General features: G+C 44.2%; 1 protein-coding gene across 1 annotated transcript in view; it reads right to left on the bottom strand.

The window, feature by feature from the left end:
• Nucleotides 1–1,907: 1,907 nt before the first annotated feature.
• Nucleotides 1,908–23,716, bottom strand: part of METTL24 (methyltransferase like 24) — a 44,202-nt gene continuing 22,393 nt past the window's right edge. Inside the window, exons 3-5 of the mRNA XM_036380385.1 lie at nucleotides 22,024–22,163; nucleotides 17,621–17,849; nucleotides 1,908–3,376 (exon numbers count right to left, since the gene is read on the bottom strand). Coding sequence (XP_036236278.1) covers nucleotides 3,062–3,376; nucleotides 17,621–17,849; nucleotides 22,024–22,163 — 684 coding nt within the window. The 3' untranslated portion in view covers nucleotides 1,908–3,061. The remainder of the gene's footprint in view (nucleotides 3,377–17,620; nucleotides 17,850–22,023; nucleotides 22,164–23,716) is intronic.

Genomic DNA, 23,716 nt, shown 5'->3' with positions numbered 1-23,716 from the left:
AGCAGAGCTGGGCAATGCCTGTAATGGTGATGCTGAGCAGATCTGGGGCTGAGTCTGACTTCCTCCATGGCCATGCAGTTCCCAGTCTCTAGGCTGTGGCTACAAGGGCAGAATGCCCCGTCCACACTGCTTTTAATGGTGTTCTCTGTACCTAGCCCTTGAGGAAGGGGGAAGCTGTGGTGATTTCTGTGCAGGTGTGATCTGGGAAGAGTTGTGGATTGCAACACTGGCCTGTGGTTACTGCATGGAGATGATCTCTGAGCAGGTCAGGGGCAGTTGTGCCTGGGTATGGCAGTGGGTAGACACAGACCCCACACAACATCCCTCAGCACCAGCCTGTCCACTGCAGCAGTCAGCCAGCACTGGCTTGTGTCTCTGGGCACACACCCAGCAGCTCAGTCATTAGGAGACAGGAACTGAATTCATTTAAAGGTCTGTCCTTTAGGTAAAAGAGATCAATAAAATAGAAGGGGTAAGGGCATAAAGCAAGACCTCAGAAAGGAAGGCTGTAACTCTGCTCTAAGAGATGTGAAGTAGAAAAGCAGAGAGTACATTAAATAAGCACTGTTCATTTTCTCCTATAATATCACATAACTACCTCCAGAATGATAAATGGCTTTTATCTACCCTGTATTAGAGATAAGGTTTTCTTTAAAATTACCATAGTTATTGGAATCTTTTTTGCCAAAGATGTATTTGCTGTAGCCTGAAGTGTTTCTGACACTACCTGGCAATCCCAAGCAAGAGTTTACCTGACGGTTTATTAAACTCCCTTACTTACCAAAGAACCAGGATGGACCTCTACTCCACTTCTGTAATTTGCATATCACCATATTACCTCAGGGAAATAAGTGATGGAAGATGTGCTTCTGTTTTGAATTTTAACATCTGAGAGAGGTCATGTAATTTATTTTTTAACCTCTATCTATTGGTTTCTTAAACAAATGATAAAAAGCTACTAGGCTACTTACTCTAAGACTAGTTAGGAGGAAAAACCTGCACAGTGCTGGAACCCATATTTTTATACTTCATTAATAATCAGGACTTGCAGTTGGACTTTTGCCACCCCATTATTTGAAGAATGGGAGTTGAGCCATTTTGTGGTGCAGCGAGCAAGGCCATTCCAACACACCAGATATTAGTTTAGGAAACCCTGGCAGCCTCCTGCATTTTGATGAATCTCCTTGTGGCTCTGCATCGTTAAACAACTTCAGTACTTAATGTATGAGGCTTGTAGCAAGGCTGGCTCTCACAAAGAAGGCATTTCTTACTCTTTTTTCAGAGGTTGTGGATCTCTTGGATTGTGCATTACCTGCTTCAGGGATGGCAATAGGTAGCTCAGCCCTGAGGAGAGTGCTGTGCCCAACATCTTGGACATGGGGAATTGTACACATCTGTATCAGGTCATCTTGGTTTTGACGCAGAGCTGAGGATGTGGTGGGCACCCACACTGCCCTGCCCTGGGTGTCTGCAAAGCCCTGGTCCAGGTGGGATGTGCAGGAGCAGAAACAGGAGCTACTTTTATAGAATCATAGAATAGCTCAAGTTGGAAGGGATCAAATGAGGATCATCAAGACCAACTTGTTGCTCCTCACAGGACCTAAAAGTAAACCAGGTTAGTAAGAGAGTCATACAGAGATTGCCTGAATTCTGACAGGCTTGGTGCCATCACCACTTCCCTGGGAAGCCTGTTCCAGTGACTGGCCACCTTCTGGGGTAAAGAACCTTTTCCTCATAATCCATCTGAACTTCCACTAAAACAGTTTCATTCCATTTTTTCATGTCCTGACACTGGTCACTGAAGAGAGGAGGTCAACATTTCCCCCTCCACTACTTCCCTTGAGGAAGCTGTAGACTTGGAGAAGTTGGAAACCAAAGGCAGTTAAAAAGCCCACATACCAAAGATATGAAAGTGGTGACATCTTGTATTTTAATGAAAAGTTTAATATCAAAATTCATCTAAAGATAAGAAAAAATCCAACCTGCTATATATTTTTTAGCTCCCCCCATTCCTTAGCTCTTTGGGGAATGTCAAAGGCTCCCAGGGGCACTGCAGACAATTCCAGCCTGCAGAACCCCAGCACAGCTGCAGTCCAGGGCACCACCTCTGCAAGCATCAGTGCAGATCCAGGTTCTGGCCTCCTTATGCCAGGGATAGCAAGGTGGTGAGGCACAGCACTGGAAAAGGCACCAGGAAATGTTCAACTAAACCCCAAAACAAACAAAAAAGACCAGGTTGCACTTTTGTCTCTTACATGTATCTCACTAGATCAAGAAACACTTGGTGCAGCCATTGCAGGAGTAATTTCAATCAAGCTGTTCTTTGAGCAAATGAACTAGGGAAGCCCTGTCTTCTGTGGCTGAAGGCTCTTGAAGATGAGGAAGGGGAGCTCTGGCAGCAGCTTATCCAGCAGCTGAGTGTCTCTGTCCCATTGTCTCCCATGTGTTGAAGTCACTTTCTGCAACCAGACTAGCTTAAAAAACCTAAGTCAGGGCATTCAGAAGTTGCCCAAAGAAATAAGTAGGAACTTAGTTTGGTGGTGGTTTCTGTCTCTGCCAAATTCAGCTGAAATTTGCCAGTGGGTTCAAGGACATACTGTTCTTGCCTAAAGTTTGTTCCGTAGGAAACAAGGCCACAGTAAAAAAGGTGCAAATCAAAGATGATCACTTTACAGAGAAGTAACACTTGACACTTTCTTAAAAAGACACCTCATCACAAACACTCTACTGCCCAAGGGCTGGTCCAGCTCAGTTAGCAGAGCTTCCCAGGGCAGCCCCAGAGGGATGCTCTCCTTGCTGGCATGTTCAGGCATAGGGCAGCCTAGAAAAGCCATTCTCTTAACTTCCCCAGACAAATCTTTACAGACACCTCTGTATAGCAAATCTGCACCATGTATCTTCTCCTATTGCCAGTTCTTTTGACAACATATAAATATAAAAGCCATTTTGTTAGCAGTCACTGTGTGCACATTTAGCAACTTTAGCCAGTGACACCAAAATCCTCTTCCATAACGCTATGGGGCCAGATGGTTCGCAATCACACACCATAAATTCCTTTCTGCTATTTCCATCTTGTATTTACCCAGCTCAGTGTGTAACAGCTACTAGCATTGAAGGCTTCCTTTTTCAGAAACATCTGTGGTTTTGATAAGTCTTTGTAGGTATGGAAAAGCCTGAAGTCCTTCAGCTCCAGTTCTCGGAGCAGGCTGTACCAGTACCGCACCACGGTGCTGTCATTGCCACTGACCTCAAACCCAGGCCAGTGGATGTGCACCTCAAAGACCAGCTGTCCTATCTGCTCAACAACATCTTCCAGGATCAGGTTTTCCAAAATTTTCCACTCAGCACTCTCCACGTCTGCCTTGAGGACATCAATCTGCAACAAAAGCACCATTTCTCTGTGAAAATGAGAAACTTTGCAATTATATAACATCTGAGGCCAGGGTTGGCCATTTTTCAATACACATAGATTTTCATTTTGTATTAAAAAACTAAATCAAAAAGTCTCAGAGGACTAACACAGCAGTACACAGAGTTTCATGCTGGACAGTTCACAGCCCTTTTCCTCCTGCCTCCAGCTCAGGGTCAAAAAGCTGTGTATTCCAAAATCCTCCTATAACCAAAGCATGTAACTGCTTCCTTCACAATTCTTGGGTGGCATCATAGTTATGAAAGAAAGAAACAACCAAATGACAGATCCAAACCCACTAAGAGGGATTACCTGCACCATAGCTGAGTAGGGTGCTCATGAGCCATATGCTACATGCATCACACAAGTGCAAGAGTAGAACAAAGCAAAAAATGAACATTGTCAGCAGCTCAGGTGATCAGCTGCCCTTGGCCAAGCTGCTGGCTGCAGCTTTTGCAGGCATCACTAAGATGCTGAGGGAGGAGGACCAAAACTAAGGATAACTATGCAAAGAGTCTTCAGGATTTTAAGGGCAGCTCCTCCAAAGGAAAAGGCATAGCAGAAAAGAAGACATGAAGGTGTTTGAAAGGAATAACCGATCTAACACAAAAGTGCCGCATTCTAGTTTTAGACCATTATTTAATTTTGTAGTGAGATATTCAGCAATCCAGCTTCTCACAGCTGTGACTTTGTTTAGAGATTAGCTGGGGGAGGCAAGCTGATGCTTTAACATTAAAAGAACGTTTCATCACCACTTCACACCTTCACAATGACCATAGTGCAGCAGTGGTCACAAGCTGCAGAGCTCAGCTTGTTTTCCAGAGCCCAGCAGGGGAAAGTCCTACACCATGAGAGTAGGGTTTGCCTGTGCCAGTTCCACCTGAGCTGATGCTTCTGCCCATCTGCTCACACTCAAGATGGGTTTGAAGTGAAAATCTGAAGACTTTATTCAGTCAAGAATTCCTTAAAAAAAAAAAAAAGGAGAAAAAAGAAAAATCAAACCAAGAAAAAGAAACCCAAAACAACACTAACAAAAGCTTAAAAATCAACAAAACCCCCAGATTCTCTCTGGCAGTCTACCTTAACCACTTGTGGCAGTATGAAAAAAAGGCACCTGTGCATAGGAGAGAAATTTGGGCAGGTAATGTAAAAGCACTTCCAAGGCAACTGTTCTCCTAAGCTGCCCTATGCCAGGGCAGCTGGCTGGTGTCATGCATGCCATGTCCCATCTGTGGGGTTCTTCAAGATGCCTCTGCCCTGGGCACAGGGCAGGGGTTGTGCTGTGAGCACATCTCCAGTCCAACCAGAGCTGTGCTTTGCATGGGCCATGGCCAAGAAACCACAGGGCCATGGCAAGGGGTGGCCACATCCTCCTTCCCTTGTTCCATGGGTGGCTGACTGGAGATACCAGGAGCTGGGGTGCAGAGCTCACAGCCACGGCAGCCCTCCTCAGGGGCTGTGCCCCAGCATTGTGGATGGGCATGGCATGGCAGGAATCTCTAGGTGCTGGACACTTGCCCATTCTGGTCTCCATCCGTAAAACAAGGGTGGCAATCACTGAACAGGGGTTGAGCGCATGAAGGGCTGCGAGACTTGCATGGAACAAGCTGTAAAACAGCTGGAAACAAAACACCACATTTTCAGAGCAGGACTTGAATGAGGTCTATGGTCACACAGTGAATCCTAACAAGCCAAGCCACCGCTTGTGTGCTCATTAAGAAGGCATTGTGCCTCCTTCACTCTGTAGGAGGCAGGGGGCCAGTGGAAAATGACCGAGGGACTGTGGAATTAAAGCCCATATTGTGGTATGTGCCCATGGGGAGCAGAAAGGAAGGTTGCACAGACAACCTTAGCTTTGGTATTTCCTAACTTGCCCCTCTAACAAAGAGCCTGTCAGTCTCTCTGTCCGCGGGTCAGTGAAACAGTTGAACGCAGCGCTCCTTTGGGTTCAAGGGGAGGCTGAATTTAAATGATGCAGCTCATGACATTTCAGCTGGTGGGTGAGCCCACTTGTTCTCCTTCATACATTTAAATTGGTTATTTATTTTGCAAATACCAACTCACATCTCTACCTGCAATGCAGTTTCACAGGCAGCTGGTTGCACACGGGTGCGATCACCACAGGACCACACTGCCACACTTAACAAACCACAGATTTTTATCTCTGGGAGACTTATGTAACTGAAAGCAGACAAATTATTCAAACCCTTTTTTTTTTCAGGGGGGGAGGGGGTGGATGGATAGGGGAAAAAATGTTTCTAGGCATTTGGTTTTGTTTTCCCATGATCTTACTTTATGGCATCAGTAGGACATCTTTTTCCCATGGTAATGTTTCCAGTCTTCAGGTTTGTTTGTTTTTCTCTTGTCACGCTAACTGCTGCTCTGGCTGCTCAGCAGGCACTCTGCACTGTGAAAATACACTGTGCTGTATTTTCAAAGCTGATCTGAAAAGTGGCTGGTAACCAGTGTTTCAGTAGGAGAAAATGAGTTACCACAATAACAGCTTGAACACATAATGAAATGACCAGGAAAGAAACATGAGACTAGAGACCGGTGGAGACGTGCTGCATACACAAACCAGAGGCTCTTTGTTGCTCTTTGTGCTCTGCACTGCACAGAAACCTGGAGGGAGGAAGGTACCTGTCTCAACCCACCAAATTTCATGGCTGCCTTCCAGGCAAGGGGTCCCTTTCTGCCCAGAATCTCCAGTGCATGCCATGGATAGTGCAAAATGAATGGCAGAACAGCTCTGTTCAGGCATATCTGAGCAAATTACAAGCATCCTGCTAACACCAAATGCAAGTTTTGTGATGATTAGACAGCTCAGGAGATGTTTACCATTGGTGATAAGCAGCACACTACTGATAAGAAATGCACTACCACCTTCCAGTTGCCTTGATCCAAAGTGCCAGTGAAAGGATTAGTGGACACATCTATAAATTCAGAGCTCTAATTCACCCGGGAGCACAGCTGGAGTCTGCTGCTGTGAATAAATCCTGGAGGGCAAAGATCTACAGTGCCTGAAGGTAAAGTATGGCAGTGCGTTTCAAACACTCACAAAGGCTGGTTCCTCTTATCTTCCACAAATCCTCTTATTCTCCATGAACTAACTAGGTTATCACAGAAAAGTTAAAAATGTGGATTTTAGAATGTTTTCTCAGTTTAGCTCTCTTGAAAAAGCACTGCAGCATTGCACCACTTACACTTGGAGGAAAAAGAAAAAAAAAAAGGGGCCATGCTCGTGCACAACCAAGAATATAAAACAGCTGAAAAATCGTGTTTTACTTAGTGAAGGTCTACATACACTGTATGAAGGCTCATTTCTTCTTTTTAGGGTAATGACTTGTTACAAGTGTGCATCATTTCCTTAAGCAGAGATCTGAGCTCTGTTCACCTTGGCCGCTTTTGAAACACCAGGGTTAACGGGGATTTCAGGCTGTGCTGCCCCGTGGGCATCATTTAAAGCTCCCCATGGACAAGAGTCAATTGAGAGTGAGTAGCTGGAGGAAGCAATTTAGCTGTATTACTTCCAGCATGAGCTCAGCATGTGAAAGTGGAAGCCAGGAAAGGCAAAACCAGCAAATGCAGGTCAGGTACAGAGGATCCCTCCAGTTCTGTGGGAGCAGGTCTGCAGTGTAAGCTTGGGAGGAGGGAGAGGAGAGCTGGCTACAGCTTTCAGGCATGGGGACAGAGCTCAGAACCACCTCAGCCTCCTGAACTGCAGGGCTGCTCCCACAGTGCGAGAGAAAAATATTCCTCTTCTCCCTGTGGTACCTGGTTACCATTCTGACATCAGCTGTACAGCAAGAAAAAGTCTGCTGGCTTGTGCATCAGTGTTCCCCCTCTTTCCCTAAATACAATTCTCTGTTCTCAGAAAACAAAACTCTAGAGAAAGTTGTTTAATTTACATTTTGATAGCATGTCTTTGCAGGTAACAGCAGGTGCTTGGGTGTGTTTTGTTTAACTGTAACTTCCCTCTTATCCTTTTCCCACAAGCAGATTTTCAGCATGATACTTCCCTCATTTTCTCTCCTCTCAAAATACATCCACAGCCTGTCCTCACCAGCAGGAGATGGCTTGGATGTAAAGTCCCTTTCATTCCCTTTTATTCTTAGTGAAGGCTGTAATTGATGGCAGCCAGGATGCCACATAGCCTAATAGCAAATTATGCTCCCAGCAGCTTGTGACTGTCTCTTCCCATGCTCCCTGTGCGCAGTGGGAAGGGGGAACATCCTGCCTCTCTCTGAGCCATCTGCTGGGGAGACCAGGACTGCTGGGGGCCTGGCCAGAGCAGCACGGGTGCTGAAATCGGGAGGAAAGTCAATCACCACTGAGCAGTGATGTACAGCTCCAACCAGCAGCACTTCTCTTTCAAATGACTGCCCTTCCTTCCTGCTCACATTTACACCTCTCTTGGTGGTCTGTACAGCCAGTTTCAAATTGGCTCGGGAACAAATGTGTCATTTGGGATTATACACTCCCAGTGTGACAGATCGGGCACGTCTTCAAGAATCTGCTTAAGGCATCAAAGTCACAAAGCTGATTTGTGCTAAGTTGGGTGCTTAAAGGGTCTTTGGTCTTTTTTTACAGTAAAGGGCAACTGTCCAGTTGTAGTTACTCATACAATATTCACATCACTGAAACAGAAAGCCTGCAGTGAGTGCAGGCAAGCTTCATACCTCTGCTCTCACCACTGATTCTCCACAGCCTCACAAGTGACAGTCTGTTCTCCCACTTCTGGTGATGTACTTCCATGAACCCATTACACAGCAGGAGCAGGATATTAAGTAATACTATGTTTACCACTTAAGTCAGAGAAAATGTTTCAAAATAATATTTTAAAAACTTGTTTAACTTTCTCACAGCCAACTATCAGTCAGCAACAGCTTGCCAGATGCAGTAATGGCCCCACACAACTGCACCCATCCAGGAAACCCACCCAGCACAGGCAGGAGGCATCAATCTCAGCTGCATGCTCAGGAGCACTACGAACACTTTGCTCTCCCATGGGGGACTGTTTCTAGGAGAGATCCATGCTGGCAGCCCAAGTGTTTCCTTCACACAGCCTCAGAGCCCAGGTCTGGGGGTAACTTAGCACTTCAACTCCCCAGCTCTTCCCTTGGTCTCTGATGGCAAGACATTTCCCATATACTCTCTCCATCTGGGAGGAATTTATCTCTGAGGACCCATTCCAGAATAAAAGATGCATAGACCCCATCCAGTCCAGTTAACTGGACCAGTTAAGCAATGTCTCTTACTCCAGTGGACAGGCAGAGAAGAGACCTTTTAGCTGGCAAAAGGCTCCTTTTAATGACACTTTATCAATGGACAACATAATCTTTGGACAAACAACCCCCAGATGATTCACAAGATCAGCATGGCTTGAAATCCTTTCTCCCTGGCTGCAATTGGTCAGGAAGTCACAGGTTTTCACCTGTAGCCTTCTGTCTCCACATACATCATTCTTTGTCATGGGACCAGTTCTTGGCATCTTTCCTATTTTGTGCTGGACACTGAACTAGTCAGAGACCATAGGGCACTTGTTAATCATCTTCTGGTTATACAAAAATACAGGTCCCCAAGCTAAAATAATTTTCAGACAGGTTTGATGGGTTTAGTTAGCTCTACACTATAATGATCTTAAAGCCAGACATCTTATCCAGCTTGCTACCCAGCAAGACCAAGGTTCCTGTACAGTGACCCAGAGAATAGGTTCTACAAACCCTGCATGGAGCAAGCACACACTGCACGTGGACGTGGCTGAGGGAGAAGACCTTCCCTCACAAGAAAAACTGAGCATCAAAGATCTTTGTTCCCCATTTCTTTAAACTGAGACTAGTCTCCAGAGCAGGCAACAGGAACCTCACCACTCACTAGCTGAAGACTCAAAGCGATGCTTCCTCAGAGGAAATGGTGAAAAGTCACTGTGAGGACATAAGCCTTCAAACAGTGACCTCCTTATCTGCTCTGAGTGGCAGCAGCTCACAAGTGTGCACCTCTGCTCAGAAACACTGTGCTCCAGCTCCCATTTGCACCCTGTTGTCTTTTCCAGTTCACATGGCTCTCCTGCTGTACGCTAAAAGATGAAAACAACCCAGACCCCTCACCGAGTCCTTCAATCCAATGTCTAGATTGCCCAAGTAGGAAAAATCCCACAAGGGGTCTGCAGAAATCCTGACTTTAAATAAATTAACAGCCTGATCAGCTGCAAAAGCTCTGCTTGCCAATGCCCATGCTGCAAACAGACATTTTAAACACTGCATGCACTCCTCCAGCAGCTGCTCTGTGTGCAGCCCTGGCTGGGCATAGGAGTTGCTTTGCAAAATGTGCATTCAGCCATCCAATCCTGCAGGAAATGTCCTGCTGCCCTCTCCCCCCACAGAGAGGGGGAAACCCTTTCCTTTCTGCTCTTTTGGTCTTCTCTGCCAGACACTGCTGGATGCCTGTGGGAACGGATATTTACTCAAAAGAATAAATGGGGTGTGCTAGACCCTCAAGCCTCTTCCTTAGAGGGGAACAAACATTTGCAGTCTGTTTGTGCTGCACCAAGCACGGATGGTGGGACACAGCTCCATGCCTGCATAAAGCCACATTATCCTGGTCTTGCTGAAAGTGAAAGCCAGCAGCAGCAGGTCAGGCACATTGCAGCAGGATAAGGGAGCTGTCAGTGCAGGAGGTTTGCAATAGAAGGCAAATGGTAAAGCAACAATTGATTCCAAAGCCCTGAGAGGCAAGATTTGCAAGTGTGTGCATGCAATGCATGGGACTGAGGGCTTAGCCTACCATAAAATAGTTGCTCAGATTAAATAGCATTTTGGCCTTCTATGGTTTATTAACACAGTGCCCATGGGGGCCTTCAAAATGTAGGTAATTGAAGAAAGGAATCAGAGTCCCATCTTCAAAAAATGTCCACCACACCTTAAAGAACATCTCTTGCAGGATGAGGATCAGCAGCCCTGGTATATCCAAGTAGTTCCACTTAAATCTGGTGGAGGACTTGGTTCCCACCTGCACTTGCCAGAGCAACAAAGTCCTTTGAGACTGCACCCCTCCATGGGGACCCATTTGTTTCATTCCATTTCTTGTCCAAGGTGCCAACCTGCCTCCCTTCTATTTGCTTGCAACCATGACAGGAAGAAAGCTGCATGTACATTCCTGAAAACATGACTAAAAACCATCAAAAACCATCACAAAATGCTTGCACAACTCAGATTTCATCTGGGACAGGCATTCAAGGAGGGGCAGGAAGAACTGCTAAGCCATTGACCTCTGGATTTCAAATTTTTGAGAATGGAACCTTAAACTGCTGTCAGATGAAAAGAGACACCAGAAAGGATCCAGACACTAAGATGAAAGTATTGAAACAAGATATGGCCAATTCCAATGACAAGAACTTGTAAACCATGACTGGAGGAAGGACAAATGTGGGGAGAAGAAAAAGTACATTTTTTTAGAAAGCTCCTAGAGGCTCTGAGTAGGGCATTTGTCTGAAGTGCTTGGTAATGTCAACACCACTGGGAAATTGCAAGAAAGATGGGCAGTGGAGGAAAACCAGGATGCTCATAGAAAGGGGTTGCTCTCAGTTCTCATTAAACCCATGCCACACCATGGACCACCACCCTGATCAGATATCCAGTACCTCAGCCAAAATAAAATGGTAAAATTCACATTACTGTGTTTAAGCCAGGGTTAGAGGCTTAAGGAGCAGCTGGGGAGTGTGCATACAGGTCTGAGCTCAGCAGGTACCTGCATCTGGTACCACCTTGTGAAGCAGGGCAGGCTGCCCAGGCTCCTGCTGAGCTCCAGGTTTGGCAGGAGGAGGGAACAGGACTGCCTGGTTTCCTACAGCAGCAGCACAGCTCTGTGCACTGCTCCACAGTGCCTGCAGCCAGTGCCATGCTCCTCTGAATGCAACTCTTAGACACTGAAATAGTCAAATAGAAAGGTGGAATTGAGCACAGCTTGCACAGCACAGCCCTCTTGCAAAGCTGGGGAAAAGCAGATTTTTATTACCTGATTTTTTTCTGAAGGGTCTTAACAACCATAACAAAGGTAGCAAAAAAAAAAAAAAAGGAAAAAAGGAAAATAAAACCCTAAAAAGAATTGTCCTTCCCTTCTTATTTTTAGCAGACAATAATATCCTTGGTAAGTGTCTTTATTTCTTTCTTTGAAAGATGACCTGAATAAGTTCTGCTTCAACACTTTCATTACAATTCAGGTGTTGCACTAGGCCTTTTCCTAGGGGAAGAAAAGGCTATGGATTGCACCATATTCAGCCAATGGTATCATTAAAAAGATCTTTCCTCCATGCCTGACAATTGCATACTGAACAGCACCTTCAGGTCACTGTCTAGAAATACCAATATTCTTAACAATGTCTTGAGAAGTGCTCCTGGTGGAAACAATTTAAATGAGGCAAAAGGAGATGTAAGAGACCAAGAGAAAACCTGTAAAGGAAAGTGCATGAGGCACTTAGTGCACACAACAGCAAAAGCAAGAGGTGGTGAGCAGTAAATTACTATCCGAAGATCTTTTCTTCCAGAAACATGAGGTTGTCAAGCCCATTTTTAGTTGCAGCCAAACCCTTCAATCTACCTACAATTAAAATACTTCAGGCAGCAGCAGCCCCAGCTGATTAAGCAAATACAGACCTATCACCACCTTGATTTCATTATCCCTGAAATGAAAAAATACATACATGCAGGAAAGAAACACTGTGTGCCATGAGCTTGTGGATTACTCAGGGGCAACTATTACAAGGCTACAGAAGGCAGCATTTCCAACTGCAGGTAGAAACATCTGCACCAGCTTGACTGCCTCTTTTCAGCAAGGGGAGTAAGGTTTGCCAGCTCTCTGAGAGACCCCCAAACAAAGGGTTCCCACCAGTTGCTGCTCAAACTGCAGCAATGTCTGCCCTTGAATGAGACAAACTGCACCATAACAGTTTAGCTTGAGTCTATAAGGACATCAACAGCTACCTCAAAAGTAGAAATTTAAGTTAATGGAGGTGAGGTTCCTGCTCCTCCATTCTGTGGCAGGTCATTTATTTAGACTATAAGCCCTAAGTGCTATGGTATTGCATCTGCCTGGTGCAAAAGGGTGCAGTACTAAAATGGGACTCTGCTGAGCAGAGTTACTCCTTCTGCAAATAGGTCATGACCAGCCATTTACACTATGAAACAATTCAGTGTTCTGGGACAAAACCCTTTCTACTGTGCCATTCAGAAACTGATATAACAAGGAGACAGTCTGAGTCACAAAAAAGCAAACAAGATGATAAGAAGTAACTGCAGACATTTCCAGGGAATGACAGTCAGGACATTTCCAGGAAGAAGGCAGTCACAGCCTGAGCCTTAGCAGAGACACCATTGGGACTTCTGAATAGTACTGATTGCTGATGCTCCAGCTGCAAGAGGGACAGCACAACACAAATAAGATGTTATAGGAAATAGAGGATCTCTCATGTTGGAGAAATCTTAGAAAGGCCAGAATGATAACCCTGCAAAAGCAAAGGCTGTTCTTCACTGCTATCTATAGATGGTAAATAACAGCTGCAGAAAAAGGGCCACTTAAGCTTAGAGACCATTGATTGCACAAGAAAAATTGGATGTAAAAATAATGAGGCTAAAAATCAGATGAAGGGTGGGTTTTTTCCTTCTAGAATTGAGATTCTGGAAAAGCCCCAGATAAGCATAAAAAGCAAAGAAAAAATTAAACCCTTTCAAGAATTCAGAATTCCAAACACTTACTTTAGGGTTTGTGATGCAACGAGTCAAAAGACCTGGTCTCAATTGTTCTTTCTGACACTGAGCCACATGTAGCAGAGCAGATCTGAGCTTGTGCCCCCCACTCCAGCAAGGTGATGGGAGCTGTTCCCCAGCTACAGCAGCACCAGAGACAAGGACTCATGTCCCTGCAAGAGCTCCTGGGCTTCTGAGCTCCTGGCTTCTCATCTTGAGCTCAGGATTCCACACCAGGACCAGTCTGCAGGAGCTCATCAGCTGGTGCTGAGGTCCTGCTGGGAACTGAGACGAGCTGAGTGTGCAAACACTGGTGGCACCCACACACCGAGGTAGGGCACAGTGAACCTCAATGAATGCAACTCACACTAAGCAACCCCCAGGCTCCCTGGGCAATACCTAAGTCTAGCCTTGCAAAGGATAACCAAAGTGAAATGATTTTGTCCAGGCAGGGTCAAAAATTCAAAAGCCTGTTCTGGCCCCTACAGCCCTAAGATATGCAGAGTAAAGAGTAATTACATGGATTTCAGTGCTACAAAACTTGAACATGGACATTTCCCAATCTGAAGAGTTTTGTTTTTTTTTTTTGTTAATAAAAATCATCATGCACATCTAAGCTGTTACACATTTTCTCTGGACTTTTATATCTATTTGTGTACTACCAACAGAGCTGATTTTCAGCAAAAATGGTTAATCCTTTCTTTAATACTTGTCCTTTCACATCAGCCTTCACAAAGCTGAAAGCAGCACAAAATAAATTCTATAGTATCTACTTGAGGAGAAGAGCAAGTGATAAATTACTTGCCTAGGAGGAGATGATGTTATTAATCAAAATTACTTCAGGGTATAGTGTTTTGAAGTTGTGTTGAGTATTAAATAACAGGTGAAGAGTTTTTTCCTTTTGAAATCCTAAATTGAAGCCTATTCAATAAAATGAAGCAAAATTATCCAAGTTGTTACAGAAAAAAATCTTCATGAAGAGAGAGTGTAAATTAAAGCCTTCACATCGAAATCAGGATGTAAAGATTGATTTACATTTCTTTTCATAACAAACAATGACACAGTATGGTCTCTTACAAAATTTGTCTGAGATAACTTGAATGTCAGGAGTTGAACACAGCTCTGCTGTCCCCTCAAAGTTACAGCTATGAGCACTTCCTGATTAAATTAGGGTTTTACCCAGCATTCTCAGATCCTCCTTTGCAGATGAATTTGTTTTACAAGAAACAATTTCATCCACTGGTGAGCCATACTGCCAAGGAATGCAAACTCATGGCACTTACTGAGGGCATGACAAGAGACTTATCCTGCAGAGCTCCAGAGGGAGGAAAACTTCTACTGAAATAAAAATTTGCATGTATGACCACTGTCCATTTTCTGCTCTTCAGGGCCTTTCTGTGAAGGTTTTTAATTGTGCTTCACAGCACAATCTTTGGAATACAGAATACACTTAATAGCTTGGTCTGAATTTCTTGTTAAGGGTTAGCAGTGCATAGAAGCAGGACAAGAGCCAACAGACATGAAAGGAAATCAGGGATGTTCAGACTGGATATGAGGAGAAACATTTTCATGAAGAGAACAGTCCAGCAGGACAACAGCTGACCCAGAGAAGCTGGAAAGTCTCTGCTCTGGAGAAAACTCAGTGTTTTTCAAGACAAGAATGGGTAAAGCCTTGAAGAACCTGGTCTGACTTCACAGCTGGCCTTGCTTTGAGCAGAGGACTGAACCACAAGCCATTCAAGATCCCTTCTGACTTGAATTCTCCAACAACTCTCTAGAAAGGAAGCTCTCCATGCACCTATCACTAATCCATGGGAAACACCAGCATTGTAGCATGCTCACCCCTGTAGGTAGTTAGAGAAAGTGAATGCTTTCATAAAGTTGAACTCCACTGTCATAAGAATCATGGGCCCTCAGTGGCTTTCTCCTTTTTTCCCCGCTGTTCATCAAGAGTGCACTACAGAGTGTGCATGTTCAGCAAAAAAGCTGAGAGCAGGGGGGATGGGAAGGGAGGATGAGCAAGATCAATTTTTACATCTTTATGCTTTCCTGTGGCTGATAAAATACTGCTCTTCTCAGAAGATACACCAGTAAATTTTCAGTTTAGATCTGTATATCAGGAAATAAGGGTCCCATTACATCCTTTGGAGATTATTCCAGGGCTTAAGAGATTTCACACTCTAATGGTTCCCAAAAATACTCTGACTACATGTTTCCTTTGTCAGCCACATCCTAATATATTACTAGATAAGTCCTCTGCCTCTAGGCTATTTACAATCCTCAAAGAACTGAGGACTGTTTTGCCACATAGCCAGTTAGAAAGATCAAGTTCTTCTAATCTTTTCTCACATCCACTCTGACTCCAAAAAGTGTTTGTATTTCTTGCCAAAATATCAGGGTGGGTTTCCCTGGTGGTGGATGAGGTCCCAGTATTGCCTGCAGAATAACAGGTGTGCTCTCATCTGAGTCAGGGTGCAAATGAGCCCATCCAAGTTCTTTGATTCTCTTGCACACAAAACCCCCAAAATGCCAGTTTTCTTCTCAAGACTACAACAGGAAGAACTTCAGGAGATCTTGTCTGTGTGGTCTTCATCAGCCTGATTTTCTAACATCAGTGGAAGTAGATTCAGTCACTTGTAGGGTCTTGGATCAAGTCCCAAATCTCAAAGAATAAAAGCATGGATAAAATGAGGCATAAACTTTAAATGCAGCTGCCTGGAATTCCTGCCTTGAAGTGGGAATGGAACAATGTTGAGGGTAGGCAGAAGGGTTTTTTAAATTAAAAATGGGATGAAGACCATGTTTGAATTTTCTAATTGAAAAGCAGTGCTTCGGAAAATATTCTGTGAAACTGTTTTGAATTAACTTATTTATTCAGTCAAGGGAACATTCCACTCACATTCACCAGAAGAATGGTGTCTCTACACAACATACAACTTCTCAGGCTGCTTTCCTTCTAAGTTAAAGAAAACCTAAACAGAAAAATGTGAGGACAGTCAGCCCACTCAGGTATTTCACAAGTATAAAACACCAGAAAGTCTCAGAGTGTGTAACACCTTATCCCCACTGGGAGAAAGTCAGCTCCTGACTTCACTAAGCCATAGTTTTGCACAGGGGAGCTCCTCAAATGCTACCAGAGCAAGAGGCTTTATACACTGTTCATAATGCACCTAAACACTTAACCAAATCCCATGTTTAAGTACACAGCTAGAGGAAAGCCTGCTTGCATGTGTTATGTGTGCATTATGTTCCTTGGCTGCCATCCAGCCCACAGTTTTCAGAAAGTTACACAGTCAGAATTCACCCCTACATCCTTCTCTTCCACAGAAGGTGTTACAACCACTCTGTTCTATCATGATAACCTGACACTGGCCTCAGCAGGTCTGGTATGTCACTTGTACACTTTTTCTGGATCAGGTTATTAGTTTTTTGCTGTGTGACTAATTCTTCTAAAATCAAAACAATGCAAGGTACACATCAAAGTAAGGGCATCTCTGTCTCCCCAGATGTTTCACTAATGCACAGCCTAGCACAGTTACAGTATGACTAGGAAGAAGAAGGAAAAGGCTCCTTTTCTCTGCTCTTATCTTCAAAATGTTCCAATCAGTAGAGCTGAACCAAAAGAAAACATTTCAAAAAGGTAAAAAGTGAACCGAAAAGGACATCTTGCATTTTTAAATAACAAGCCAAACAAACGTTTCCCTGCTTGCTTTGTAAATCTTACAGAAGAGCACCTCCTTTAGCCCAGGCTGCCTATTTCTTGAAAAACAAAGACAAGCAGAACTAGCTGCAGGCAATGAAGTATATTAGCATTTGAATTCATGTTTGTACATCCTCTGAAGGAAAAACTCTCTTAAAAGCAACCTAAGAACTTCCTGAAATGTATTATGGCAACATTTACTTGAGATTTGAAGATTCTTAATGTCTTTATAGTTCCTTAAAAACAAACTGGGAAATGTTAAAAAACACCCCACCGATTGCTGCCAATTTCAAAACAGGATGTTTTTGTTTTTGAGGACTGTAATTAGGAACAGTGACCTTGAAAATGTCAACAAACCATCCACTACCTCTTCTCTTCTAATTACTGTTGCAAATATTGCTTTCCCTTTATAAACTTGTCTTTGTGAGTAGTTTTACTCAGGCAAAGACCAGAACTTCCATAGGACTAAATGTGCTAGCACCCAATGCCACCAGATGCTTCAAGGGAAAAGGAAGTGAGGAGGAGAAAGAAAGTGTTTGCTATACAGCTAGGGATTTAAAATCATTGTGGCTGTTATCAGCACACAGAGAAAGCAAGAGAGAAAAGGCACCCCTAAAAGAAATGCATTACAAGTACTGCTGAAGAAAAATCCACTATCAGGAGAAGAGCTTGGAAAGTGCTTGGTCTCCTTAGGCAGCAAGAAGGGAGATCTGGAGCTTTCCCAACACCTAACCCTGCAGTCAGAAACCTGACACACAAGCCCTTCCTTACCTTCTGATGCCCAAATTCATTCAGCACTGTGCCCAGCTTCTTTGTGTTGCTGTGAAGTTTGTGAGCTGCGATGGCTGGGTTGGGATCCCTCCAGTCGATGGAGAGGCGATGGTGCCAGAGGTGCCGGCCCTGCTGAATGTGAGCTGACTTGATGCTGGGGTCAAAGCGATGCACCTCACACCCACTGTTGGCCATGCTCAGCTCAAACTGGTTGTCATCATTGCCTAAACTATGTTAAAAAATAAAAATATAAAAAAAAGTAACTATTAATGCAGCAAAAGGAACTATTAGTCAGTAGGATATTCTGAGGATGAATTAACTTGAAGAAAATTCAAGCTCAATGCAATATTATAACTTTCTAGGCAAGAACTAAACCACTTTTAGCCAGGCTGATAACTTTCCCAAAGAGCTTTTCCTTAATTCAGAAGCTGGAAGAATTTGTACAAAAGTAAATTAAACATTGGAATCTTTGCGCTGTCATTACTTACATTAATATTTTATGTTTATATATATTTCTCTATTTTCAATTTGCTTTTTTCTTGAAAATTTTACAATACTTTCTTTAGTCCCTGCTGCACAAACTTCCAATAACCAAGCCATAAGCAGACGAGAAAATACATTTAAAATGGATGCAATACTACTTAGTAAAAATCTGGCCTATTTCACACCACATCTGTCACCTGTTACAAACATGCCCCACAGTGACCACCAGTATGGACAAGACACAAGAACCAAATGCCTCTCTCTGTGGAGAGGAAGACACAGATTTAAAATAGCATATTTAAAAATAAGCACTTTACAACAGTAGCAGAGTTGTTACATAAACCTGAGAGAAAGATTGCTGCTAATTTGGTGAAGACCCCAAAGAAGAAGAAAAATTAATAGCCCCCTTGTACAGCAATATTGTCTCAGTCCCTGCCTCTGTGAGAAGACATGTTTTAAAAGGCTGTGCCATATTCCCACCTCCTACAGCCCAGTGGCTCACACAGGGTGCACTAAAATGAAAAAAAATCTGGTATTTACCATGGCAGTCACACATCTGAACCACAGGCCTTCCCTACTCTGTAAAACAGGATGTTCTCTTCATTCCTGCTCCTCCAAGCTTATTCCAAATGTGATTCAAATCATGCACTAAACATTAAACTTAAACAAAATTAAGCTGTTTGATATACACACGTGTAGCACTGAGAGGAGAATTAAGATTTTTTCAAATCAGTTGTACTGCAAATTGTACAACTGAGATTATTCACTCTGTACTAACAGCAGAGCATTTATTTGTTGTGCACAGACCAAGACAGGGCAGCACTCTTAGATGTACTAGCAGAGCACCTGCTACACTACACCACAGTTATCCTAAGCAAAGATGTGGGTCTGAAATAATTTTGGCTATTTGCATCAATATGTGAAACGTGGCACATTCTAAATCACGTCACACACCGTGGTACAACGTCAGGCCAGCACTAAATGATCTACACAGATGACATACAGGTAAAATAAAATGAATTCAACTCATGAAACAATGTGTGGAAGAGCATTTGCTTTGGAAGTTACCAACACAGTATGACACTTGCTGTAATACTGGCCAAGCACACTTTAACAATACCCTAGGACTCTGTCTTCTCCTCAACCATCTTCCCTTTGGGAAAACAGGAAAAGACAGGGTGTGCAAAAATAGCCCAGCATGCTTTTAAGAACAACCCTAATTCACAGGATTCCAACCCATACAGCTGTGTGGGAGGAAAAGAGAGGAGTTTTCTTTTAATACATTCAACACACATTAGGAAAAAAGTTCAGAAGTTAACCAAGTGAATCAACATGTTTGTTTGCATGTGGCTCTCTACAGAAGGGACAGCGAGGGACAAAGAGCAGTGTAATCCCTCAGGAATGAGCCACTGGCTAAAAATGGACAGCATGGGAATTGTTGGGGACAGTCACAGCACTAGTGATGGGCCCACCAGCGGGTGATGGCCACGTGTGTCCATGACACACTTCCAACCATACCAGCTGGTACAAGCCAGATGCTTTTGGGGCAGACAAACCTCAGGCTGCCTCCAAACAGATTGCTGCTCATGTGGACTGCAAAGGGAGCTTCACAGCAGTGGGAAAAAAGGAAAAAAATACTGATGAGGGTAAAGACGGGCATGATGTGTCTTCTGGCACTCTAGTTAACAGCTCAAATTTATGCCTGAAGAGAGATCCAGAAATAAAAAATTATAGGAGAAAAACTCAGGTCTTCTCCAAAGGAACTGGTTCACACATGATCATGCAAAGGGATAATGCAGCATGAGAAAGATAAAAAAATTAGGTCTCCTAGCAAAGATGTAGTTACTTAAAGAAAAATGTGTTACTTAAAAAGGGATCATGATTTTAGCAGGACGGTGTGGAGGTCATAGAAGACGGGCGAGGCCTTTCCTCGCCATCGGGAGAGAGCAGCTGCTGCCTCCATCAGCAGCAAAACAGAAGCTGCCGAAGGAAGTGCCCTGTTTTGCCGGGAGGGAGAAGGAGCCCGGTGGCAGAGAGCCCTGCGGAGGGGCCGAGGGGCCATTCCCAGCAGCAGCAGCGCGCACCCGCCCGGCTCTCCCGGCTGCGCAGGGAAGGCTCCGCTCCCCGCCAGGCAGGGCAGCCACGCTGACCCGGAGACTGCGGGCAGCGCTGTCCCTTGGCTGTTCCCTGCTCCCAGGGCTCGCAGAGGGGCACGGGGCACAGAGCCTTGCACTCACAATAGGCACTGGGCTGCAGAAGCATCACACCGGCCCCTGCATGGCACGGGGGCACAGCGAGCGCCGAGTGGCACAAAAGCTGCTTTGTCCCCTCTGCACGGCTCTAGCGGACACGCGTAGCTGATCCAGCCTGAAAACTGCAGGTACTCCAGCTCCCACAGCGACCACAGGACACAGCTGTAAACACATGCAAGTTAAGGTCCAGCTTTCCCTCTCTCTGCTCCCCCTTCTCCTCTTCTCTTTCAAAGGAAGGTAACTGAGCTTACCAGCTCAGGAAAAAGTGATGGACCCCCTGCCTGAATCCTAAAGCTCCTACATACGCTTTAGGATGCACCTGAAATGGCATTTATGCTGTATTACAGGAAGACTCTTTAAACCTCTGCTGGTAAGTTTCTGAAATCCATTCATTTTTGTTATCCCAGCTTGAGTGCCTGCCTGTGGTGTTTGTAACTGACTTAGTTTAATCTAAGCAGATTTAGCACTAATAACTAGAGCTCACTAATGCATATTGCAATTATGTATCACACTGGGAAATCCTGTCCCCCAAGCAAAAACATTGCTGCCTCCCAGTAGTGGAAGCAACTAATACTAATCTAAAAAGATCCCCAGATGCTCCAGACACTGCTCGGTCCCATTCACAAGGAACCTCTTCTATTGCATTCAAGGAGGCAAAGCTTAAGCAGCATGTTTTATTCCACTTTTAATGATATATGGATTTAATTCAGGATTCCTGGTAACACTCCCACTGAACTTTCACATTTGTTCCCCATCCATTTTCTCCACAGAATGCTCTTCATTAGAAGCAGCTGCTCCCCATTTGCTCCTTATGAAACATAAGAGATAACAAAAATGTTTAAAGTGGATTTTTGCCTTAGAACAAAATTACTTTTCTGTCTGTCATAAACTTAAGGAAGTGAGTCTTAGGGGAAAAATAATGCAGTAACGAGCTCCAAAGTTCCTCCATAACCTCAAGTATTCTCTTTAATTTTTCAGGTGTTTCATGTGATGCATCCTGGTTGGTTACTTACTGCATGTGTGTATCTGATGATTGATGGGAGAGCCAACATCAGTTTTGATCTTTGCTAAACCCTAGTGTTCCATCACTACAGAAAATCTGGCACTCATGCTCCCTGGACCATACACAGAATAGCACCACATATAAAGCACTGGCATGCACACACTAGCTCAGTTTTGGCTAGGTTTTTTTAGTTTTTTTGGTTTTGTTTTTTTTTTTTTTTAACCATTAGCAAAATAACTCAGCGCTGGTCAGCTTTGTGCCTAATCTGCACTTCCTAGCACAGACTGGTTAATGAAGTTTTGCAAACAATGCTGTTGAAATCCCTGGCAGTTTGCAAGTCACCTCTGCTCAAGGCAGATGCTGTAGGCTTCTCAGCTTACCTCTTTGATTTCCATCTTCCTCCACATGAGCTACCACTCACAACTCACCATCAAGCAATTTGTTTTCATACCAATATTAGAAAGGCAAAGGAAAATAAAGACCCTCATGGAGAAAGGATTTTTCCCTAAAAATGAAGCTTAAGAAGCACATCAACACATGATAAACACACCTGAACGAAGTTTGTATTTTAGAAGACAACCTTGCTGCGGCCCGTGTTGTATTTATAGGGCTTTTGAAGCTACTTGCCATGAAACAATTTCCTTTCTTTTAAAGAGAGCACTTACCCAAGTGAATAGAGACGGCATTTCTTGCTTCTGATTCGATGGATGAGGCTAAACCTCTCATCAAGACAGACTGACCAGGGCTTTTTTGTGGTTTCAGAGTACCCTTTCAAGCTGCTCAGGTTCATGTGCTCACACGAAATCTGTTGAAATCAAAGTATATTTCTTTTGAAGACAAGACTTTTAACTTGTTTTTAATTTGCCTTCTGGGGGAGTAGTGGAAAAAAGAAAAATGTTCATTGGTTAAATTTAAGTCTTATTGTCAATCTGATACATGGCTACAAAGATTTGATGATTTTTTTCCTGGTTTGTCTGTTCCGCTTGGTGAAATTTAAGGCTTACATAATTCCGCAGAGAGCAATGCAGTTTGAAAAGCAAATAATTAAGCATTAGTACTATACCCAAATTCATTTTTTTTCCATGAGGAAAAGATGTATCAGCATTCAAATGTTTAATTTTTTTTTCTTTTCAAACCTTGGAGTGGATTCTGCATCCTGAATAATGTTAAAATCAAGACTGTAATTACAAAGTTGCAGCATCTCTGCAATGAGTACCTTACTCACAGTGGTCTGGATCTCAGCTCCAGAAGGGATTTAATCTTTACCCCACACATGCCCTCTCTAACAACAAAGGGATTTAAGCAAGTGCATAACTAAATAGAGGAATCATAGCATGTGTGTCCATGCTGAGCTGGCTTGGACATCTGGAGTCTAAAGCCAGGATAAAAGCCCTGCTAAAGAAGAGATAGAGACCCTGCAGGGAGGGACACCATAAGTCAAAGCCCTTGTACAGACCAAGAAAGCAAAGACTGAAAATGCACTGGTTCATCAGAGTGACAAAAATCACTGAGGGGTGAAGTCAGCTTTGCCAGCAGCTGAGCAGCAGCCTGGAACAGCCAAACCCACGGTGACTGAGTCAGCAAAGCCATGGCCCTGTGAGTGACACCCTACAGAGGAGCCCCTGCCTGCAGCACCAGCTCTGCCCATCCATCCAGAATTTCACCCCGAGGCCACCACTTGCACTCCACCCTTTTCCTCCAAATCCACTCTGGAAGAGGCAGGCACAGAGCTGGAGAGTGCTGCACCCTTTGCAGAGCACAGGAGCCAGAGCACAGAAGTGGATGGAGAGCTGGTACAATTCGTATGGCTCCCACCATAGCAGTGGCAAGGAGGCAAGGGAAGCAGAAGGAAGCACCAAAGCTGTGGCTAATTCTGCCCAGGAAAGGCTGCACTGCTCTGCAGCAGCATCAGCAGCCACAGTTTGTTCTTGAAGGGCTTCTCAACCCACACAGCCCAGCCATCAGTCAGGGGTTGCAGGGCACAGGTTGCTACCATGCAGAGAAGAAAGCAAAGGCTGAGAAGAGCTGCAGGAACTCAGCTGGGCCATTGTGATGAAAAGTTGTTCTTTGGGCCCAGTACCAGCCCTGGCTGCAGGAATGGGAGCTGGCACTGTTAAAAAGGCAACAACTAAAATGGTGGAAAGGACAAAACCGGGTTAAATATCAGTCCTAAACAGAATATTCTCATCTTGCTCCTTTCCTTCTTCTACAGCAGACTGCAGAGGCTCAGTTCTCGTTCCTAGCCAAATTAAAAAGCACTGCTCTGGTCCCACTTGGGACCACAGAAATGAAACAATTTTACACAGAGGTGAGAGCAAAACCTGGAACCCAGCCTTTAATGTGGCACTCTTCACCACA

The sequence above is a fragment of the Molothrus ater genome, chromosome 3 (assembly GCF_012460135.2).
Source record: "Molothrus ater isolate BHLD 08-10-18 breed brown headed cowbird chromosome 3, BPBGC_Mater_1.1, whole genome shotgun sequence".
Classification (NCBI taxonomy): Eukaryota; Metazoa; Chordata; class Aves; order Passeriformes; family Icteridae; genus Molothrus; species Molothrus ater.
The sequence above is the reverse complement of the archived record's forward strand: the minus strand, read 5'-3'. Positions and strand labels throughout refer to the sequence as shown.